Source organism: Azolla caroliniana, unplaced genomic scaffold (genome assembly GCF_043228905.1).
Source record: "Azolla caroliniana isolate FFs.n. ecotype wild unplaced genomic scaffold, voAzoCaro1.0.p SCAF_16, whole genome shotgun sequence".
Lineage (NCBI taxonomy): Eukaryota > Viridiplantae > Streptophyta > Polypodiopsida > Salviniales > Salviniaceae > Azolla > Azolla caroliniana.
This window is the reverse complement of record NW_028230451.1, coordinates 13,949,082-13,969,774: the sequence shown is the minus strand read 5'-3', so window position 1 is coordinate 13,969,774 and position 20,693 is coordinate 13,949,082. Positions and strand designations below refer to the sequence as shown.

The 20,693-nt window shown below is 36.6% G+C and overlaps 1 protein-coding gene across 2 annotated transcripts; it reads left to right on the top strand.

Moving 5' to 3' along the window:
* Positions 1-8,171: 8,171 nt before the first annotated feature.
* Positions 8,172-19,363, top strand: LOC147854036 (regulator of nonsense transcripts UPF2). 2 transcript variants are annotated; one of them, XM_087331898.1, is made up of 17 exons: positions 8,172-8,280; positions 8,703-8,896; positions 9,744-9,834; positions 11,010-11,212; positions 11,299-11,643; positions 11,724-11,828; positions 11,918-12,045; positions 12,660-12,836; positions 13,144-13,219; positions 13,364-13,681; positions 15,832-16,029; positions 16,110-16,211; positions 16,362-16,613; positions 16,710-16,928; positions 17,373-17,543; positions 17,626-17,811; positions 17,901-19,363. In XM_087331898.1, exons 2-17 carry the CDS (start codon positions 8,801-8,803, stop codon positions 18,894-18,896), a joined length of 3,663 nt encoding a protein of 1,220 aa, XP_087188024.1. In that variant the 5' UTR covers positions 8,172-8,280; positions 8,703-8,800; the 3' UTR covers positions 18,897-19,363. The 2 variants fall into 2 exon arrangements, with proteins under 2 accessions (XP_087188024.1, XP_087188025.1); XM_087331899.1 differs by having other exon boundaries at positions 8,189-8,280; positions 8,727-8,896.
* Positions 19,364-20,693: the final 1,330 nt, after the last annotated feature.

The following is a 20,693-nucleotide window of genomic DNA, read 5'->3' as shown; positions in this document are numbered from 1 at the left end:
AGGCATGATTTATTTAATACCCAAGGTTGGTAAAGACCTAACAACGCTTGATAATTGGCGACCATTGACGATTCTCACCAATGCATATAAGATAATGGCCAAAGTCGTAAGTAAGAGATTGAAAATGGTTCTTGGGGACATTATACATACAACACAAACTGGCTTCCTAGAAAACCGGAGCATTGTTGACAATGTGATAACATTCTGGGAATACTCAACATGGGTGGAGGAGCAAGAAGTGGACCTAGCAATAATGCTACTCGACTTCGAAAAAGCTTATGACAAGATTTCATGGGATTTCCTAGAAGCAGTGATGACAGCCCTAGGCTTTGAACAACAATGGATCCTTGGAATGAGTGCCTTTTACAGAGGTGCATCCAACCAAGTGTTAATGGCTGGAAGTATGGGGAAGAGCTTTAAGATGCTACGTTCAGTATGCCAAGGATGCCCATTGGCCCCATACTTATACACCATTGCAGCAGAAACTTTGCATTATACGTCAAATTGTTGATTGGTCTTGGCAAATACAAGGCCTTACCTTGCTCGATGATGAAGGTATGGTGCTTGATACGGCATATGTTGATGACACAATGACCTATGTCAAAGGTGATGCACACAACTTGGGCAAATTGCAAATTGCAATTGATGAGTTTTGTAGGGGATCAGATGCTAAAATAAATTGGAATAAATTTGTGGGCATTTGGATCAGTAATAAGCCCATGTTAAATTGGGTCCCCTACCCCAAATTTAGATGGGTGAGGAAAGGAGAAGCTACTAGATACTTGGGCTTCAAAATTGGTATGGACATCGATCGAGCAGAACATTACAATCTACTAGTGGACAAAATAAAAGTGAAGTTAATATGGTGGAATGCAAGAAAACTATCCTTTGCGGGCAAGATTGTGATTGCAAATCAGATTCTAATGGCCACTATTTGTCATACTGCTGCATGTTGGATAATCGTGCCCAAGTCGATGCAATTGATAAAAAGGATTATCAGAAATTTCTTATGGGGGGGCACAGAGGAAAAACAGGCATGTGCAAAGGTTGCTTGGACCACGCTTATAAAAAGGAAAAGTGAAGGGGGGGTGGGATTGATAGATCCCATGGTGCAAACGAAGGTCGTGCTAGGAAAACTAGTGGTAAGGAGCCTACAACCTCTTGAGGCACCTTGGAAAATTCTATGGCGACGTAGATGGAAGATGTGGTTGCCAAGAGAAGGTGGATGTTGGTCAAGCAGCCCATTTTGGGGCTTTGTGCCATAAATGAGACCCAAATATTGGGGAAGTATGCAGAGTCGTTGTGTTATTGGAATTATGAAAGCATGGCAAGAAATCAGAAAGGGGATCACATGTAGGTGGAGAAATGATGCATATGCGCGGATGTACATGCCAATTGTATGGAACCCATTGATTAGAGATATGGATGGGCTGATGATAGGCCAAAAAGCAGGTTTCAAGGCTGAGTTAATCAATGCCCAAGGGAATGCATTAGTGGAGTGGGAGAGGTTTTTTTCCAATGAGGTGGACACTCAAAAGGCTAGAATATGGAGAATAAGTAGGGGTAAAGGCATGCTCAAGAGAATTACAGATGCCATCGCATGCTACAAGAATACCATGGAAGAGGAAGAAGTAACAACCTCTGAAATTGCGTGGACAAAACTTATAGATGCCAAGAACTGTTTAATTGGCATTAAGGGAATGAAAGTAGAATCAAATGAGGTATTCTACTACAAACTAGAGCACGGAATGGTAAGAGTTGAGCAACTAGCCTTTCAAAGAGAAAGGCCGATTAGGCTAATTGCAAAAAAAGGCAAGAATATGATTATTGACCCGAGAATCACTACTATTGCTAATATACAATTGTGACTCTTCCTCGTTTTCAAATGTACCAATCAAATCATTGTCTTCACCAAATGGTGTCTCCAAATTGTGTGCACTAAATCTTGTTCGCCTTCAATCTGAGATATCTTCTAGACTTGGTAATATCTCTTTTATTATGTCTATCGTTGTCGTCCTCAAACACATTGATATCCACCTCACTAATGCCAATGATAGATGTATTACAAAAGTTTAATGCATCACCACGTCCAAAACTCTAGCAATGCAGAATTGGTGCCCTAGGTCAAGGCCATCTACATGTGTCGCTATTAATATCCCCACCTTTAGTTCTTGCAAGTTTCCTTGTCACCTGAGTTATGCCCGTGTTGTCATACTTAGTTCCACATAAATGTTTCTCTATTGTAGATGAACCAAACTATGAAGATCAACATTAAGTGCTTGAAGTGGTGATTAAGAACCACGTGAATATTTTATAGACCATGTAAATGGCATTCGCAAGGTTCAATTACCATCAACACAATTAATATGGTGTCTTGTTGTGCAACGTACTTCTTTGCAATATCGAGTACATCTTTTTCTCTTGTAAAAACAGAGATTTTAGTACAATTCGAGTTCATGTAAACACTAAACCTCTTTTATTTGAAAAAAAGGAAGATTTCTAAACATGAACTCCATACATTCAAGTTGATGTAGAAAATAGAGTTTTGATCTCAATTACATACAATGTATCAAATTCATGTTCAAAGTTCTTTTTCCCCTATTTAAAAAAATAAAAAAATTGAGCTTGAGTTAATGAAAAAACTAGATTTTTCACCACACTTCAATACAATGTATCGAGCTCATGTTTAAAGTAATTGTTTCAAATTTCTTTCAAATTTTTTGATTTTTTTTTGGAAAAAAAAGCTTTAAACATGAATTCGATACATTATATCAACTTGTGATGAAAACTCTGGTTTTTTCATCATTTCAATTATTATTATTTTAAAAACAAAAAGACCCAAAATAAATAGAAAAAAATCAAAATTAAAAAAAAAACTTTAAACATGAACTCGATACAAATTTTAAAAAAAAGCTTAAAACATGAACTCGATACAATGTATCGAGTTCGTGTTGAAAAACAAAGTTTTCAAGAGTTGGTATCGAAAAGCTAACTTTTTGACATGAATTCGATACAATGTATCGAGTTCATGTTTAAAGTTTTTTGGGGGTTTTTTTAAAAAAACAATTTTGGTTTTTTTTCTATTTATTTTGGGTCTTTTTGGTTTTTCTTTTTCAAAAAAAGTTGAAGTGATAAAATAAAATAAAAATCTAAAAAAATTAAAAAAATTTACTTTAAACATGAACTCGATACATTGTACTGAATTGTGGTGAAAAATCTGGTTTTTTCATCAACTCAAGTTCAATTTGTTTATTTTTTTGTTTTTTTGTTTTTTTAAATCCGGGAAAAAAACTTTGAACATGAATTTGATACATTGTTAATTGTGATGAAAACTCCGTTTAGGAGAGCATTGTGGATACCTTGATAACTATGTGATATGTTTAAATTGATATATTAATGTTTAATCTAAGTTTGGTAGTTTTGATAGTTTATGAATATTATCTACATTTTAGGATTTAGGGATTTATCAAAATTGTTTATGAATATTGTATACATTTCTTGAGTTGTGAATTTATGGATGTTCATGGGCACTAAATTTATAGATGATGGCATTAAGGATTACAATGTTACTTCTTATACTTAAAACATTTTGAAGTCTAACAATAGATGTAACTTCCACTTCTGGAACCTACATCTTCTCAAGACGATGAGACCATTAATCTTAACTTGTGCCTTGAGTTAACCGTTGTGATTTTCTTTAAGTTAACTACATTTCATATCTGCAAACCATCAACATTTAAACATTTATTGAAAAACTATTCAATTTTAGAAATTATCATTTTGAAACTTGTTAAATCTCAAAAAATTAGCAAATTTTACATGTTATTTAAAACATGTGATACTAGTGTATCAAGTTCCTAAAAACGCAAGATTATAAAAGGAATCTATAAGTGGAATGATCCTTCCACTTGTGAACACGAACACGTTCTCTCTCTTTCTCTTTCTCTCTCTCCCTCTCCCTCTGTAATCATCTTGTTTTTTATCTGCTACCCTACTTATTTGCTAGACTAACTAATAGGTTCTTAATCATCTTCTGCATCATCATCATCAACTTCATATCTAACAGTCGGCACATGTAGGACATTTCACATTATTCCTCTCTAGCTGACATGGTTCAAAGGGACATCACCAATGTGCTCGATGGGGTGTACGGTGCCATTGTCGATCTCTAGAACTCCTAGCTACTTCGACTTCTCAAGATTGGAGAACCATTCTTCATGATTCGTCATATGATTAGAAGCATCGGAGTTGATGTACCACACTTCAAGGTGCCCACTGCGATTCGATCAACTTTGTGCTTCATCATAAATGTGAGGTCGTTTCCAACATGCCCTAAATTCTCAGCATAGTGCGATCGTTGCCAATTTCCTATGTTGGCTCTACCTAATTCGGCTTTGTCCGAATTGATGTTCTTTTTCTAGCTTTACCTATAATGGCCCTTTTTGCCACAATACCAATAGTCGGTCGAGTTTGCTTGTCGGCTTCCGGGAACACCTTGACTCCCCTTGCTTGTGGAGGGTCCCTGACGACTTTCTTATATTCTATTCTACCTCCATTCGTGTGTGTTGAACCACATCTCCTTGCATGACCATGGGGCCGATCCGCCCTCGTGTACAATAATTGGTCATTTGAGGACACACTCCTTGTTGTGCCCATGTGGTTTTCTTCAACGATGGTGGATTCTCTCTTGTGCATATAGCCATTTAGAATGATCCGAAAGATGGCTCTGAATATGAAGTTGTTGCCATTCTCAACTCCAAGATCATCCGCAACAAACTATATTATTTTTGACTGGTTAGGTTATACACTTAATGATCAAACATGGGAGCTTGTAGAGAATCTTGATAATGCCTCCGTTGTGGTTGCTGCATTTCACAACAAATATCCCCATAAGCCAAGTTCGAAGTCCTGTCTTACAACTCGTGGTCGAAAAGGGGGGTATAATGTCATGATTACACACATTTTGGCTTACAAAGATTTGAACCCACAACCTATTGATATACGTGTCAAACCTTAAACCATTATGGTAGTATATAGGATACATAATTATAATAACTATATTTTTATTACTATAAGATATTTAGAGTATTCTAGAATATTCCATGATTATCTTAAATATCGTAAATATCTAAAATACTCTAGAACATTCTAGAATACTCCATAAGGACCTGTAAATAGGTGTCCACTAATTAATCAGAACTCATTTAACCTACTCTTTGTAAGCCTTGTTCTCTTATAATATAAGCTCCTTTTTGTTTCCAATCTTCTCTCACTCTCTCTCTCTCTCTCTCTCTCTACCTTCTATCATCATCCTTTTTCTTTTTCTTTTTGGGAAAAGTGCACACAATTATATTAATTGTATGTAAAATCCACTTAGTTACAACACTTCTTAGTCTCCTCTACCTATCATATGCCTATGTAGGGAGAGGGACGTTCTGTAATACTATTAAAAAACCTAAATATGCATTTGAGGAAATGATCCCCACATGCTCTAACATCCAAAAAATCCACATGAGAATACCTTTCAGCTTCTTTATATAGGTTTTCACCCCAAGTCTATTATCAAACATGAAGGCATTACACATATTCCAATTGTGTTGTAGACCCCAATAACGTAAATTTGGAACAATATCTCCATCTCATCATTTGAACCATTTTGAACATATTGAGAAAAAACCCATTGTTAATGTCTCAAATAACAACGGGTTAAAACTTGCCAAATGTCTGATAAGTACTTCCAAATGGTACACATTATAGGACATTTAATGAACCTATGTGTACTATCCTCCAATGGACTAGTGCAAAAGAAATAAGTGTCAGACCCTAGTTCCCGTCTCTTTAAGGCTGAACCTAATGGGAGCCCACCAATCATGACTCTCCATAAGAATACCTTTGCACGGAATGGTAGATGGGAATGCCAACCACGTTGTAATATTTTCCACCACCTTGCATTTGACTTACATCCATTCCACAACTTTGCTGCTTTAGGAGATAACCAAGATAATGATGCCATCGCATGATGTTACAATATATTTGTGGTGACCTATAACAAGTGTGTACCATCTTGTAACCGTCAATCCACCAAGGTGAAAAATTTGTTTTCAATGGCAAAGATCCTTACAACAATGGTATATCTTGTAATTTCTCCTAAATAAATCCATAATTTGGGGGAATACATAGCCATCGCTTAGCATCTTCAAAATCCGACAACCTTTGAGATTCATTATCTTTTTCTATTTTCTCTCTCACCTACTCTCAAGTCACAACCATCTCAAAAGAAAATCTTGAAAGGAGTATGCAAGTGTGGGATCAATTGCCTTGGCTTTAGGGTTGCATATAAATCTGAGGAAGTCTTGCCTTATTTCTTGTACAGGGAATGACTTGGAATGTTTGGGATGGCAAGGGTCAGTTATTACATGAGGAATAATTTATCGACATTTGGGATATCCATTGGGTGTTAATGTTCAACTAATTGATTGGATGGGTTATAAATTGAAGGACAAATTTATGCATTGGAAGACTTAATTATGGCCCTTTCATGTACGACTCAAAGTGGTGTAATGTATCTTGATGTTATTATATTTAATGCCATTACTTCCTTGGACTAAGAAGGCATTACAAATATTGTTGCAACATGTTTGGTTCATGTTGTGGTGGAAGGGAGAAACGATGAGAGTTACATGGATTTCATGGGACTATTTGGTTACTTCCAAACATTTAGGTGGTGTGGCAATATTAGAATTGGAAATGCATTTGATGACTCATAGATTTGCATTATTGAGGGATATTTGTCAACAAGGTCAACCATGGCTATCTATGATGCAATATTTTATCGAGCACAAAGGATTTATGCATGAAAAAACAAAGATTCAAGCATCATGATGGCCATTACTCAATGGATGTATTCCTCTAAAGATTCAACATTCTATATGCTAACAACAGTTGGTACGGTCATGGCAAGATGCATTATCTTTTTTTGAGTGGGCACCATCAAGTGAACGGGAATTTCGTAATTCATTACAAAATTTCTTCTCGAGTGTTGTATTGGATGGAAAAGAGAAGTTGAGATCTCAATTCAATCATTTATTTCGATTGGGGGTTGTATGTTTGGGAGACATGGTTGATAATGAATCTCAAAGGTTGTCCGAATTTGAAAATGTCAAACGATGGTTATGTATTCCCCCAAATTATGGATTTATTTGGGAGAAATTACAAGATATATCATTGTTGCATGGATCTTGGCCATTGAGAAAAAATGTTGCACCTTGGGTGGATTGACCGTTATAGGATGGTACATGGTTGTTAGAGATCACTACAAATATATTGTATCATCATGCAATGTCATCATTATCTTGGCTATCTCCTAAAGCATGAAAGATATGGAATGTATGTAAGTTGAATGCAAGGTGGTGGCAACGTATTATAATGTGGTTGGCATTCCCATTTGCCATTCCGTGCAAATGAATTCATATGGAGAGTCATGATTGGTGGGTTCCCATTAGGTTCAACCTTAAAAGAAGAGAACCAGGGTCAAGTACACGCTTCTTTTGCACGATTCCATCGGAGGACGATACACATAGGTTCATTAAATGTCCTACAACATGTATCATTTGGAAGTATTTATCGGACATTTGGCAAGTTTTAACCCGTTGTTATTTGAGGCCTCAACAATCATCGTTTTTCTCAGTATGTTCAAAATGATGAGCTGGAGATATTGTTCCAATTTTTACAATATTGGGGACTACAACGCAATTGGAATATGCGGGATGCTTACATGTTTGATAGTAGACATGGGGTGAAAGGCTATACGAAGAAGTTGAAAGGTATGAATTCTTATGTGGAATTTTTGGATGTCAGAGCATGCGGGGATCATTTCCCCAAGTGCATATTCTGGTTTCCTAGTGGCCTTACAAGACGAACCTCTCCTTACATACGATAGGATAGGCAGGTAAGGTAACGGAAACTAAGAAGTGCGTAACAAGTGGATTTTATTTACATACAATTAATGTGTGCTTTTTATTTATTTATTACCTTACCCAAGGCCTTGAATTTATGTGTAGTCTAGACTCTAAACAACTTTACTAGAAAAAGGGGTATTTGTTTGGATAATTTCAGAAAAGTGAGAGGAGGGTAGTTTTGGAAATTTCCATAATCTTGTCTGTGTGCCCGCTTCCGCTTCCGCTTCTGCTTCTGCTTCTACTTCAGCCCCTCTCAGCGACAGAAAAGCTCTCTCTCTCTCTCTCTCTCTCTCTCCGCGGAGTCGAACGATTTCTTTGCCAGGTATGTAAGAAATTTCTCTCTCCCTCTCTCCCTCTCTCCCTCTCTCTCTCTCTCCGTCTATGTCTCGCCTTTGTTCATCGTGTTACCTGATTTCGGCGAAGAAACCTGCTTCCAGAATCCAAAGCAATAGTGGAATCTATGGGATTTCGCGAAGCTAACCAATTTTCTCTATTATTTCCCTCTTTTTTTCCTCTTTATTTCTTCTTTTGTTCATCTTTTTGTCCGATTTCTGTCGCGAAATCCGCTCCAAAAACAATTTAGATTCTTCATTCTTCATTCTTTCTTCTTTTCCCTCTTTTCTTTATCTCTTTGCCAGATTTCTGCGAAGAATCCTGCTTCAAAGCAATATAGTAAGCAGGTCTTTTTATCAAGCTTTTTTGTTTTGTCGTATTCTTCTTATTAGTCCCTTTCTTTCCTGCAAGAATTTCTTTCCTTTTCGACACAAGTTCAACCAAATTCATCGTGAAGAAAACTTCCTCAACTGAGTCTCAAGCGTTCAAAAAATTGCAGTAAAAAAGGAATGTCTGGACAAAAAGAGAGGGGATTTCACTCTCCCGTTGATGGAAAAGCATCAGAATCTACTACAGAAGAAGAACATATTAAAGAAGAAGATGAGGTAAGCAATTTCTTGAAAACTGTTTGCCATTATTATTTGCAAATATTTTTTTCATGAGAAATGCTTGTGGGAAGATGGATTATGTGAGTGGAGGATAGTTGACAAAAATATCTAAATTTTGAAGGCCTTATTGTGCTCGAAAAATTCTCATATCACAAGTGAAGACATTGATTTATCTCACATATGCAGCATCATTCACAAGTATTTCTACCTGATGTTCGAGGAAAGTTTTAGAGCACAAGAAGATATCTAAGGAGAGAAGTTTTTCTCAATCATTTTATGTATCACATAATGTCTGGGAGGATACGATCATTCACCAAAATGGAAGCTGGATTTGTGAGCATGCTAGGTGAAGATATCTGTAAGGGGAATAGTTTCAATAGAAATATATCAAATGTTAAGGTAAAATAGAGAAATAGATATTTACAGTCAATTTCTATGAATCATGCAGCCGTTGGAACTTCTGAGCTTTCAGGTTAGATGTATCTAAATTCTTGGAATAGCACCAAGCTTGTGATTTTTTGGTGTGCTGATAGGAGGGATAGTGTACGAACTTATGCAATACCATGGCTTTTGGTGAGGTTAATAAAGAGTAGAGGGGGAACAGAATGTGGTGTGAATGGTTGAAGGAGAAAGACAGGCAGCGGGAAAGGGGTAGACTTACCCAAAAATATGCAAATTGTTTGAAATAGAGAACCTGCTGTCTCTGTTGTGAGCAGTGTGAATAAAATAAGCATTGTAGACCTACATAGGGTCTCCATCTCTTCTACCAAAACATTTCTTCATCAGTTGTTGATTCAATATGATTATTATTGCATTTGACTTGTGCTAGATTCACTTTTTGCAGCTAGCAATGGTCCACCAGGAAGAAATGAAAAAACTTGCAGCTGAGGCAAAGCGGATGTTGCGTCAATCTAATCTGTCTCCAGATAGACCTGGTATGGTATTCAATTACCTTCATTGTAGCATGAATACGTTTTTCTTCCTTGTTTTTGATTGCTCTTTTTCCTTCATTCTGAAATCAAGTCTTAGTGTAATGATAAACCAAAATAATTTGTAGTCATATGTTTGTATCATAATAGCAAAAGGTATGCCTCTAGCTTTATTTATTGCCATAGATCTGTAGGATATGCCTCTGTGTGTGTGTGCGTGTATATATCTATATCTATATCTATATATATACACGCACACACTCAGAGAAATATTTATGTATATACGTATAAATTGTCAGTGTTGGTCGTTCCTTTTTCATTGTTACATGCGTATTCTTTCTTTGTTTCTGCTCATCCAGGTTGTCTACCACTTTTGTGGGCTCATTTATGAGCTTGCACCTATCTAGGGGTGCTGATAACGTGAGTAATTATGCATGATAATGTTGATGGGCTTTCACTTCTTGAGCTAGGTATGCACGAGGTGATGATTGCATATGTACCTCGTTCATGACCTTGAATACAGTTCTTTTTTCAATTCTTTTGAGGGTTTTTCTTGTTACACATGTTTAAACGCGTACTCTTAAGAATGTTAAAACAATATCTAGAAGAGAGCATAAGAGGACTGAAATGAGTTGGGCAATCAAAAAGTGATCGTTACAGATATAGGTTGACAATGAGCTTTTATGCTTGTTTTTCAGCACTTTTATTTACTTAGTTTTTTCCCAATGATCATTCATTTACAAGTTTCTACTTTTTGTATTAAGGGAAGCAAATTCGTTTCGGTGTGTAGCGCTGATTTTTTCAATCACATGGCAAGGAAATTAGAAACAGCATTCCTGACTCTTTGTCAATGAGGACTTGGTTTCATGAATAAATTAACATGTTTCTTTTATCTTATTTTTTAACAACTCAGGTTCAATATAGTAAAATTTTAGTTCCATAATTTTATGCGGCCTTTTAGAGATGGTAATAATCTGCACTATTGGATTTGTTTGAGCTAATCTGAACTGCATGTCTGTGCATAAGAAATAGGTAGCAATGGATAAGTTTCTATCTAATTGTTCATCTTTACAAAAGTCATGGAAGAATCACATTTCTTATCTATGTTAGAAGCTGCTTGTGGCATGCGTTTCTGGAATGTTGTGTTAACATCATTTTTCAAAATGTATATTTTGTCGTAGATACAAACTTCCTGAGGACACTTGATTCAAGCATAAAACGAAATACAGCTGTCATTAAGAAACTGAAACAAATCAATGAGGAGCAGAAAGAAGGCCTATTAGAAGAGTTGAAGGCAGTGAATTTGAGTAAATTTGTCAGTGAAGCTGTGGCGGCCATTTGTGAAGCGAAACTGAAAACGTCTGATATTAATGCTGCAGTTCAGGTTGTCTTAGTCCTCATATTTCTAATTACCTTCATTATGATGCTTTGCTTGTGTGTTCTTGGTCTGATTTAAAACTCCAATTGCAGGTGTGCTCCTTACTTCACCAGAGATATAAGGACTTTGCCCCTACATTACTACAAGGCCTCTTAAAGGCATTTTCCCCTGGAAAATCTGTTGAAGATCCTGAGGCTGATAGAAGCTCTCGGGCAATGAAGAAGCGCAGCACATTAAAGCTTCTCATGGAGCTTTATGTTTGTGGTGTCATTGAGGATGTTGGTGTCTTTGTCAGCATTGTTAAAGATCTCTCCCACGCGGAGCATCTTCGTGATAGGGATACTGTACAAACCAATCTTTCATTATTAGTCAGCTTTGCTCGTCAAGGAAGAGTGTTTCTTGGTCTTCCGCTCTCAGGGCATGATGCTCAAGAGGAGGTGATTTACTCTGCTTATTTGGTCTTTAATTAATGAAGTAGCAAGACATTTATTGACATGTTTTTGACCTTGTTCCCCAGCTTTACAGGGAGCTCACTATTACTCCAGAACATAAAAAACATTTGAGGAAAATATTTCAATCATTCTATGATTCTGTGACCGAGCTTCTACATTCTGAACATTCAGTAATTTTCTCTTGCATTTACTTAATTTATATGCTATATTATGGTTCTTGGAGAAGGCTCACTGACACTGATTCAATGTGCTATAAAAGTCCCTTAGGCAGATGGAACATGAAAATATGCGCATGCTGAACGCAAAAGGTGAACTTACTGAAGAAAATGCATCAGCATATGAGAAACTAAGGAAATCTTATGAGCATCTATTTCGAAGTGTGTCTTCGTAAGTCATCTCACACTCTATTTGATGGTAGCCTAGTTAAAATGTATAGCTAGCTAGTTTAGGTGCAGTTTTTATCTTAGTTTATTTTCCCCGACATTGTATAAGATTCACAAATATAACTTTCGTCTCTTGTAGGTATTTTGACCTTTTCAGGAAGTTATTATAACATTTCATTTCATTTCCTCTATTTTCAAGAAGTCACTCTATTTTGAAGCAAGAGCTATGGTCATTTTTACAGAGCATTTTATTATTGTTGAATGTATGCATTCCTAATTTTAATAACCGGAGATTATCAAAAGGGTGCAGGGATAAATATGCTAGGACATATAACAAGCCCTCATTTAAAATGTAAAAGAATATTCTGGCTTAATGGCATTTTGTTCTTTCAACTTTTGCTAATGTCTGTTAGTTTTCATGAATATTCTGGTTTTATGGCATTTTGTTCTTGCAACTTTTGCTAATGTCTGTTAGTTTTCATGAATTATTAGTGTGTTTAGTTTTATGGTCACGTCTACAATTGTTTTTCCTCAAATCAGTACAAAATGTCTTGTTTTGTTCTTTCTATAACGGTTATTAATTATATTGAAACAAATGTGAAACGGCAACTTGAACAGCTTTGCGGAGGCAATTGATTTACAACCTCCAGTTATGCCAGAAGATGGTAATACAACAAGAATTGGTACAGGTGATGAGAATGCATCAGCATCAACTGGAAAGGACAGCTCAATGCCTGAATCCATTTGGGATGACGAGGATACAAAATCATTTTATGAGAGTTTACCAGATCTAAGGTTGTCATTTTATTTATAATTTTTCCATTTCTGTAATGCATCATGCATGATCTTTGTCTTCCATCAAATTATTGGGTGCAATGTTCGTAAGAACATCCACAAATCCTGTCCTGACAGCATGTCTAAAAGCGACTTTACAAATTATATTTTCGTAACTCATTTGGATGGCCTTTCCATCTATGTCATCCTGCATCTGTCAGATACAAATTGTGGGCACAGTTTCAGGATGTAGAGACCATTAATATGCATCCATTCCTCTAATTAAATAATTACGCTAATAAAGAAATTATGTTGATATATGACATAGGGCATTTGTACCAGCAGTGCTTCTAGGTGAATCTGAAACAAAAAATGGGGACCAGGGCAAAGTTTCTGATCAACAGGTAGCGTCTGAAGTTGTTAATATATTTTCCAAACATGTTTGCGACCTTCTGTTTATGCAAATCACCCGGTATTATTCTCATGTTTGAACTTTGAACAAGATGGATAACTATAATCATTCAAAAAGCTATATCAATTATTTGCAGGATATCCGAATCGATAGTGTTTCACCAAAAGCTGGGGCAATTAGTCCAAATGAAAATGAGGGAGGATCAGTAGAACATGATGATAAAGAGCCTGATGGTGACTCTTCAATGTCTGAGGATAAATCTAAGGAAAAGGATTCTGAGAAGGAGCTAATCAAGGAAGGGGACAAAGGAAAAGAAAAAGAAAAGGATGTTGAAAAAAAGGCCGACAAAGAGAGTGATAAGGAGAAAGTGAAAGGGCATGAAGGCACAAATCTGGATAGCTTTTTCCAAAGACTTCCAGGATGTGTTAGTCGAGATTTAATTGACCAACTAACAGTAAGTACTTACATCAATAGCATTTTGTTTCTCATGTATTATGCCATGACTGTGGTGGAATATTTAAAACTAGTTCTTGCTCCTTACCAAGGCCCGTTGAACCTCGATGACCCTGGGACAGAAAAAAGAAACCAATATGAGGAAGGTAGCTCCATTGGAGTATGGATTAGTGAAAATACAAATGGGATTTGTTTAAGGATTATTATCATTAGTTTTAACTTGTAAGAGAAAGAGCAATGAGATCCAAGACCAATAGAACAAGTGACATATGTAGGAGCTGAAACTCTTCTCATACTATGACTAATTCTCTTGTTCATGTTGAGGTACGTGAGGAAATATTTGATTTATCAAAGTCAAAACCACTCATGTACACTGGCAACAATCTATGTCAGCAAATCTGCTGTAATAAGAATTAAAACCAAATACCCCTTGAAAGTTTCAAGACGAACTAACCAAATAAGGACAATTGGGAGTTCCATGATGGTCCATGCTATGGGCTCAAGTTTTTGTTGAGGAAGCATGGATATGTTTGAATGAAAAGTTAAGGAACTATGTGCTTACATTATATGGCTACTTTCCGGGACCTAATATTATTACAACACCATAAACGTTTTTTAGTAATATCAGCTGTCCTCTTGCAATTCAGCACATTCCATTTGCCTTGTTTTTAAAAGATGATAAACAAAGTTGTGCGAGCCATACTGATGAAATATTTTCAATCCAAGTTAAGTTTACAATGTTGAATGTTAGAATCCATCATGTATTGTGCCTTACATGTGGTCATCTTTGGACTCATATATGAATCCATGGATCCCATTGAAGAGTAATCTTCTTGATGTCTCTTTGAAATCATTAAGCAAACATGTAGAATTGCAGGAAAGGAGCAAAGGGGATTGGTAATTATTTTGCATCATGAGACCTGTGACATATTAGATAGAAAACCAAATAGAAATATCCTTCTGCTCTCTCTCTCTCTCTATATATATATATATATATTTATTTATTTATTTATTTTTCTTTTTTAAAGTCAGTTGTAGGCGAGCTTAACATTTATATTTGTATTTCCTTTATTTGTTGATTAATGAAGATGAAGTTCGGCTCTACAGTTCAAACTCTTTTTCATTATTTTCAACTCAAAACTCAAAACTAAACATGAATACTTGTAGAAAACATTAAGATCTTGGTTAAAACATCTTGATTCCCATTGGGAACTTCCCTCTTTTTCCAATGTCCAATGGATGTTGCTGGTTTCCTATGAATGTATGCAGGTGAATGTTATTGTGTTGACTAGTTTTTTCCATTCAGATGGCTCATCTTTGTGATCGATCCACTTTCATTCAGTCTTCAATAACTAACAGCCTCCTGGTTTCCTTACATTTAACACTATAGTCATGATGTTTCCTATATAGGAAATGTCATTTTTCATAAACAGATTTTGGAATCGTATGTGTATGGATTTTGATAGGGTCTCTTACAATACAGGCAATTTCTTTGAGCCAAGAGCATCATTTCTGTTTATGGAAACCATGGGGTTCTAATTTAAATAGAACATGGTGCGATACTTCACAGCTGACTTTCTTGCAGTAGGCCATTGTAGATTGCCATGATGAAGGTTGTGGGATCAGAGAAGTTAGGCTTATAGAAGAAGTCATATATATATTGGTGAGGATTTCTCTGTCTGATTCACTGAATCAACAGGATTCATGACAAAGGTAGTGAGCCCACAGAAGTCGTATATACTGATTGGTATTGTCCAATGCTCACATTTCCCGTTGTAGGGTATTCTATCAGACTTTCAGTTTTAATACACACAGAGCTAAACATATTGAAAAAGACTTAAATTTCTTTCATTTTTCAAGTCACTAGAGTTCTTACACCCAACGTGTCACCATATAATTTCTTGATGATGACCTTTGACGAATCTTAATTCTATGATATAAGTTTGTTTTGAAATTTCACCTATGGTTGCACAAAATGTTATTTTTTAATCAATCATTCTTTCTCAATCCAATGTCTCGATTCTATCAATATAGTTAGGAGTTTCTTTAAACAGAGGAGCCTAAGTATACATAATTATAGATGTGAAATGAACACTTGTGAAATTTATCCAACCTAATGATCTTCTTGTATCTGTGTACGGTACATGGCAGGTTGACTTTTGCTATGTCAATTCCAAGAGCAACAGGAAAAAACTTGTGAGAGGGCTCTTCAGTGTTCCACGCACATCCTTGGAATTACTTCCATACTACTCGAGAATGGTAGCAACTTTATCGAGTTGTATGAAAGATATCGCACCGGCTCTCTTACAGCTTTTAGAAGAAGAGTTCAATTTTCTTATCAATAAGAAGGTAATACAGCTTGAGAGAAAAACAGTCTATCTGCATGTTCTTTGGATGCAACTCTTACAAACTCTTGTGGCTGTCAACAGGATCAAATGAATATAGAGACGAAAATAAAAAATATAAGGTTTATTGGAGAACTGGCCAAATTCAAAATAGCACAACCAGGACTTGTGTTTAGCTGCCTTAAGGTTACTGATATTTCATGTTAGAATGGTCACCTTCATATGTGTGTGTGTGTGTGTGTGTATGAATACTCACACACATATTTATATGCATAGATACATTAATGCTTATGTTTTGGAGGGAAGATTTACTATTTTAACAATTTTATGATGCAGTGTTGCCTTGATGATTTTAGTCATCATAACATTGATGTTGCCTGCAATCTTCTTGAGACATGTGGCCGTTTCCTTTACCGATCGCCAGACACAACTGTTAGAATGGGAAATATGCTTGACATCATTATGCGGCTGAAGAATGTGAAGAATTTGGATGTGCGGCATAGCACCATGGTTGAAAATGCATACTACCAATGCAAGCCACCGGAGAGGTCGGCAAGAATTGCTAAAGTTCGTCCACCGCTGCATCAGGTATGCTGTAGTTTCAAAGTCGAACTTATGGTCAAACATTGTGATGCTTTTTCTTTAATTAAACATCTTTTCATGTTGGTCTCTTTGTCATTGCAGTACATTCGGAAGCTTCTTTTTGCTGACTTAGATGAGCCGTCCTTTGATCATGTATTAAAGCAGCTGCGCAAACTTCCTTGGAGTGAATGTGAACGTTATCTTTTGAATTGTTTCATGAAAGTTCACAAGGGGAAATACAGCCAAGTGCATCTAATTGCGTCTTTGACTGCATGTCTAAGTCGCTATCATGAGGCCTTCTCCATCGGAGTAGTGGATGAGGTATCTTATTTAAACACCTTTCTAATGAGAAAGAAAAACTCAGAAAAACGAAATCTTGTTTCCAAAGTTCAGTTGGGAGAGGGGATACTAAGGTGAAATAAGCACAAAAATCTGATAAGGGGAGAGGCATTTTAAAAATATACCGAAGTTTTATAAAGAGGCCAATGGCCTATGAAACCCTAAAGCTATAAGAACACTGCAGCGCATACATATGAATATCTATAAAAGCCAAAACTGAGAAATGTATTAAATGGATATGTCTTTGGCATCAATGTTCTTTGCTTTTAGCATTCTTTGATGCGTTATTTCTAGCATTGATCAAGCAGATGATAATTCATGAATACAGATCATGCTCTACAAAGTATTCAATCATATCCTTTAATAATTGAATATTTGCAAATGATCAACATTTTCTGTCTTAGCAATCTACTGGTTTAATTTCAGGTATTGGAACAAATACGAGTGGGTCTTGAACAAAACGAGTATGGAATGCAACAGAAACGCATTGCACATATGCGTTTTTTAGGAGAGCTCTATAACTTCCGCTTGATTGATTCATGGGCCATTTTTGATACTCTTTACCTAATTCTACACTTTGGATATGGAACACCTGAGGTGAGATTGAACAGTTCTGAAACAAAATTACCTTAAAGCAACCAGGTCTTTATATGTATGATTGTGAATATGATTGTCACAGCAAGATGTGCTGGATCCACCAGAAGATTGCTTTCGCATGCGGATGGTCATTGTGTTACTGGAGACTTGTGGGCATTTCTTTGACAGAGGGTCATCCAAACGAAGGTTAGATCGCTTCATGATCTACTTCCAAAGATATCTCCTGAGCAAAGGCTTGATTCCTTTAGATGTTGAGTTTGATCTTCAGGTATGTATGCCTTCAAAATTCACATGTTTTGATTGCATGTCCTAGTGTGTATTCTCTTTGTTCAATTCATCTCAAGGATTATACTTCAGGATCTTTTCGCAAAATTACGACCCAAAATGATACGGTACACTTCCTTTGAAGAGGTGACCGCTGCCATAATTGACATGGAGGAGCAAGAATTGAAGTATAACAAGTCAAAAAGTGGTGTGACTTGGAATATTGCCCAAGATCCAGCTGTAAGTGGAGATATTTCTTATGGAAATACAACTAGTTCCACCAATGGAACCAGCCAATCAGATCAGAAAAATGAATTGGGAAATGGGATAATGGAAAGACAGAATGGTGATGGAATAATTAGAGGAGAAAGTGATTCTGAGAGTGGTAGCAGTGATGGCGATGGTGGGCAAGATGAGGAAGATGACTTGGATGAAGATAAGTATCACGAACATGATGATGAAGGTGAGGAGGAAGAAGAAGAGGGTAGAGGGGATGCCTCAGGTTCTGATGAGGAAGATCAAGTAAAAGTAAAGCAGAAAAAAGCAGCAGAAATCGATCCTGTAGAAGAAGCTGAATTTGAACGTGAGCTGCGAGCTGTTATGCAGGAAAGCATTGATTCTAGGAAGCTTGAAATCCGATCACGCCCCACATTAAACATGGTGATTCCGATGAATTTGTTTGAAAGCTCGAAAGAGCATATTAACCGAAATATAACAGATATAGAGAGTGGAGATGAGATAGCAGATGAGCTAGATGGTGGCAATAATGTGGCTTTCCGAGTCCTTGTTAAGAAAGGCAATAAACAGCAAACAAGACAGCTTCACATACCGCGGGATTCTTCGCTTGTTCAGAGTACAAAGCAGAAAGAGGCAGCAGAGCTACAGGAGAAGCAAGATATCAAGAGACGAGTTCTAGAATATAATGATCGTGAAGAAGATGATATAGCAGCACAACAGACAAATTGGTCATCGTCAATGACAGTATTAAGTAGAGGAGGCAGTGTACATAAGGCTGATTGGGAAGGTTCAAGGATGGCGAATTCTCGTCAGAGACGGCCACCAGTGGCGGGTTATCCACGAAGAAGATGAAGAGGAGGTCTATGCATCGAGATTTGTTCAACGAAAACTAGAATTCATCTAGTTGTGGTTCGAAACAAAAATGTCAAGGTAGGGGTTTTCGGGTTTTGGAAGAATAAGGATAGATTTTTATATTGGGATAAAGCCTTGTTAAAACATGAGCATAATGTCCATCTGGAGAAGAAACTTCCTTATGAGAACATGGCTGGCAAAGCAGGTATTTGTGCTGCATGTAATAGGAGGATATATCAGCAAATTATCATGTAACTCTCTAGTTACAGGTACAAACTATTCTAGTATGTCAAATTCCACCTAAAGTATACACCATGCGGTTTTTAAGGCAGTATATCTTGCAGAAGGGAGTTGGATAAAGAACACAAAACAGAGAATTTACGACCCTGTTTTTCTAAAAAGAACAAAAAAAACCAGGCTGTTCAAAATGACACGATAATGTAATTGTGCTTACCAAGACGTTCCATGCAGGAAATTATGGACAGTTTGTGGTAACATGTAAATCTCAATGCAGCTGAAGGGATTTGTTAATGCCAAGAGTTCTTGGTTCCTTTTTCGATTATAATATGAAGTACATCAGAACAATTGAAGCATTTCTTATGCTTAAGCGTTAAAGATGGTTTCTTGTGTATGTGTTACTTACCCAAATGTGGAATTTGAATGATATATGTGTATGTTGATGAAGATGTATATGTATTGCAGTCTCTTGATCTCAATCGACTATATAGATTGTAAATCCATCATTTTTTGTGAACTTTGTCTATACTGCCCTTGTTCTCCTGACAAGAGATAGGTATATCAATTGCTCTTGTGAAGACTTATTTATGGAAGGTTTGCAGTTATGTTGCCATTTAGAAATTCAGCATTGACGTATTATGTGTTCTGGCATAGGAAAACCTTTTCCATCTTTTGTCCTTCATCATGCTTTCAACTCGCGAGTCATGGAAAACGTGATTTGCAAGACAGTGGTTTCCCACTGCACCTAATCATGCCTCTCCTCTTTCTCACTTGAGACAAGTTACCTCCACCTCAGGTCGGCTGTCCTTATTTTTCTCGTATTCAAATTCTATCAGTACCATACTCTTTATTTGTTTCACTTGCATATCTTTGCTCATTCAATCTCAATTTGCCATGTGCTTCCCATCCTTTGTAACACCATTCATTCTCTTCTCCATTGCTGCCTCCAATTTCTTATAGATAGGGTTATAGTGAAGCATGTTTAGAGGAGCTTTAAGTAGACTTTGCCACTATGTGAGTAGTCTTGGAGTATACGGGGGGTCATAAGCTCTTGTGGGTTCCTTGAAAAGGTCTATAAGTAATTGAAATCGTGGCCATTGTCTAACTAACCAACCTTTACCTTCAGGCCCTTCTCAGCCTCCAAGGCAACTAAGGACACCTTGATTTTCTTGAGAATCTTGTCTCGTCTTCAAGGGGTACACTCAAATGGTGTTATGTTGTAGACAAGTAAAAAAATGCCCAAGTGATTGCATAAGCGTAACCTTGCACATGTTGGATACCAAAACCGCCAACAACATTATAACAACCTCTACATTTGTCTTGTTGATGTCATTTTGAATAATTTTCAAGCATGAGCTATCACAATTCAAAGTTAGTGTAAGATAAAGCTACCATGACTTGGAGTCCAACATCATCATTCTAATCCTTAACGTATGCCTCAACCAGCCATGCTAGAATGTGATCTTTTGATTTGATTAAACATATTGCTAATATGTGCTCTCCTCAAAAGACAAATGCACCAGATACAAGGAGACCAATTTGTGGTCCCTCTCAACATCA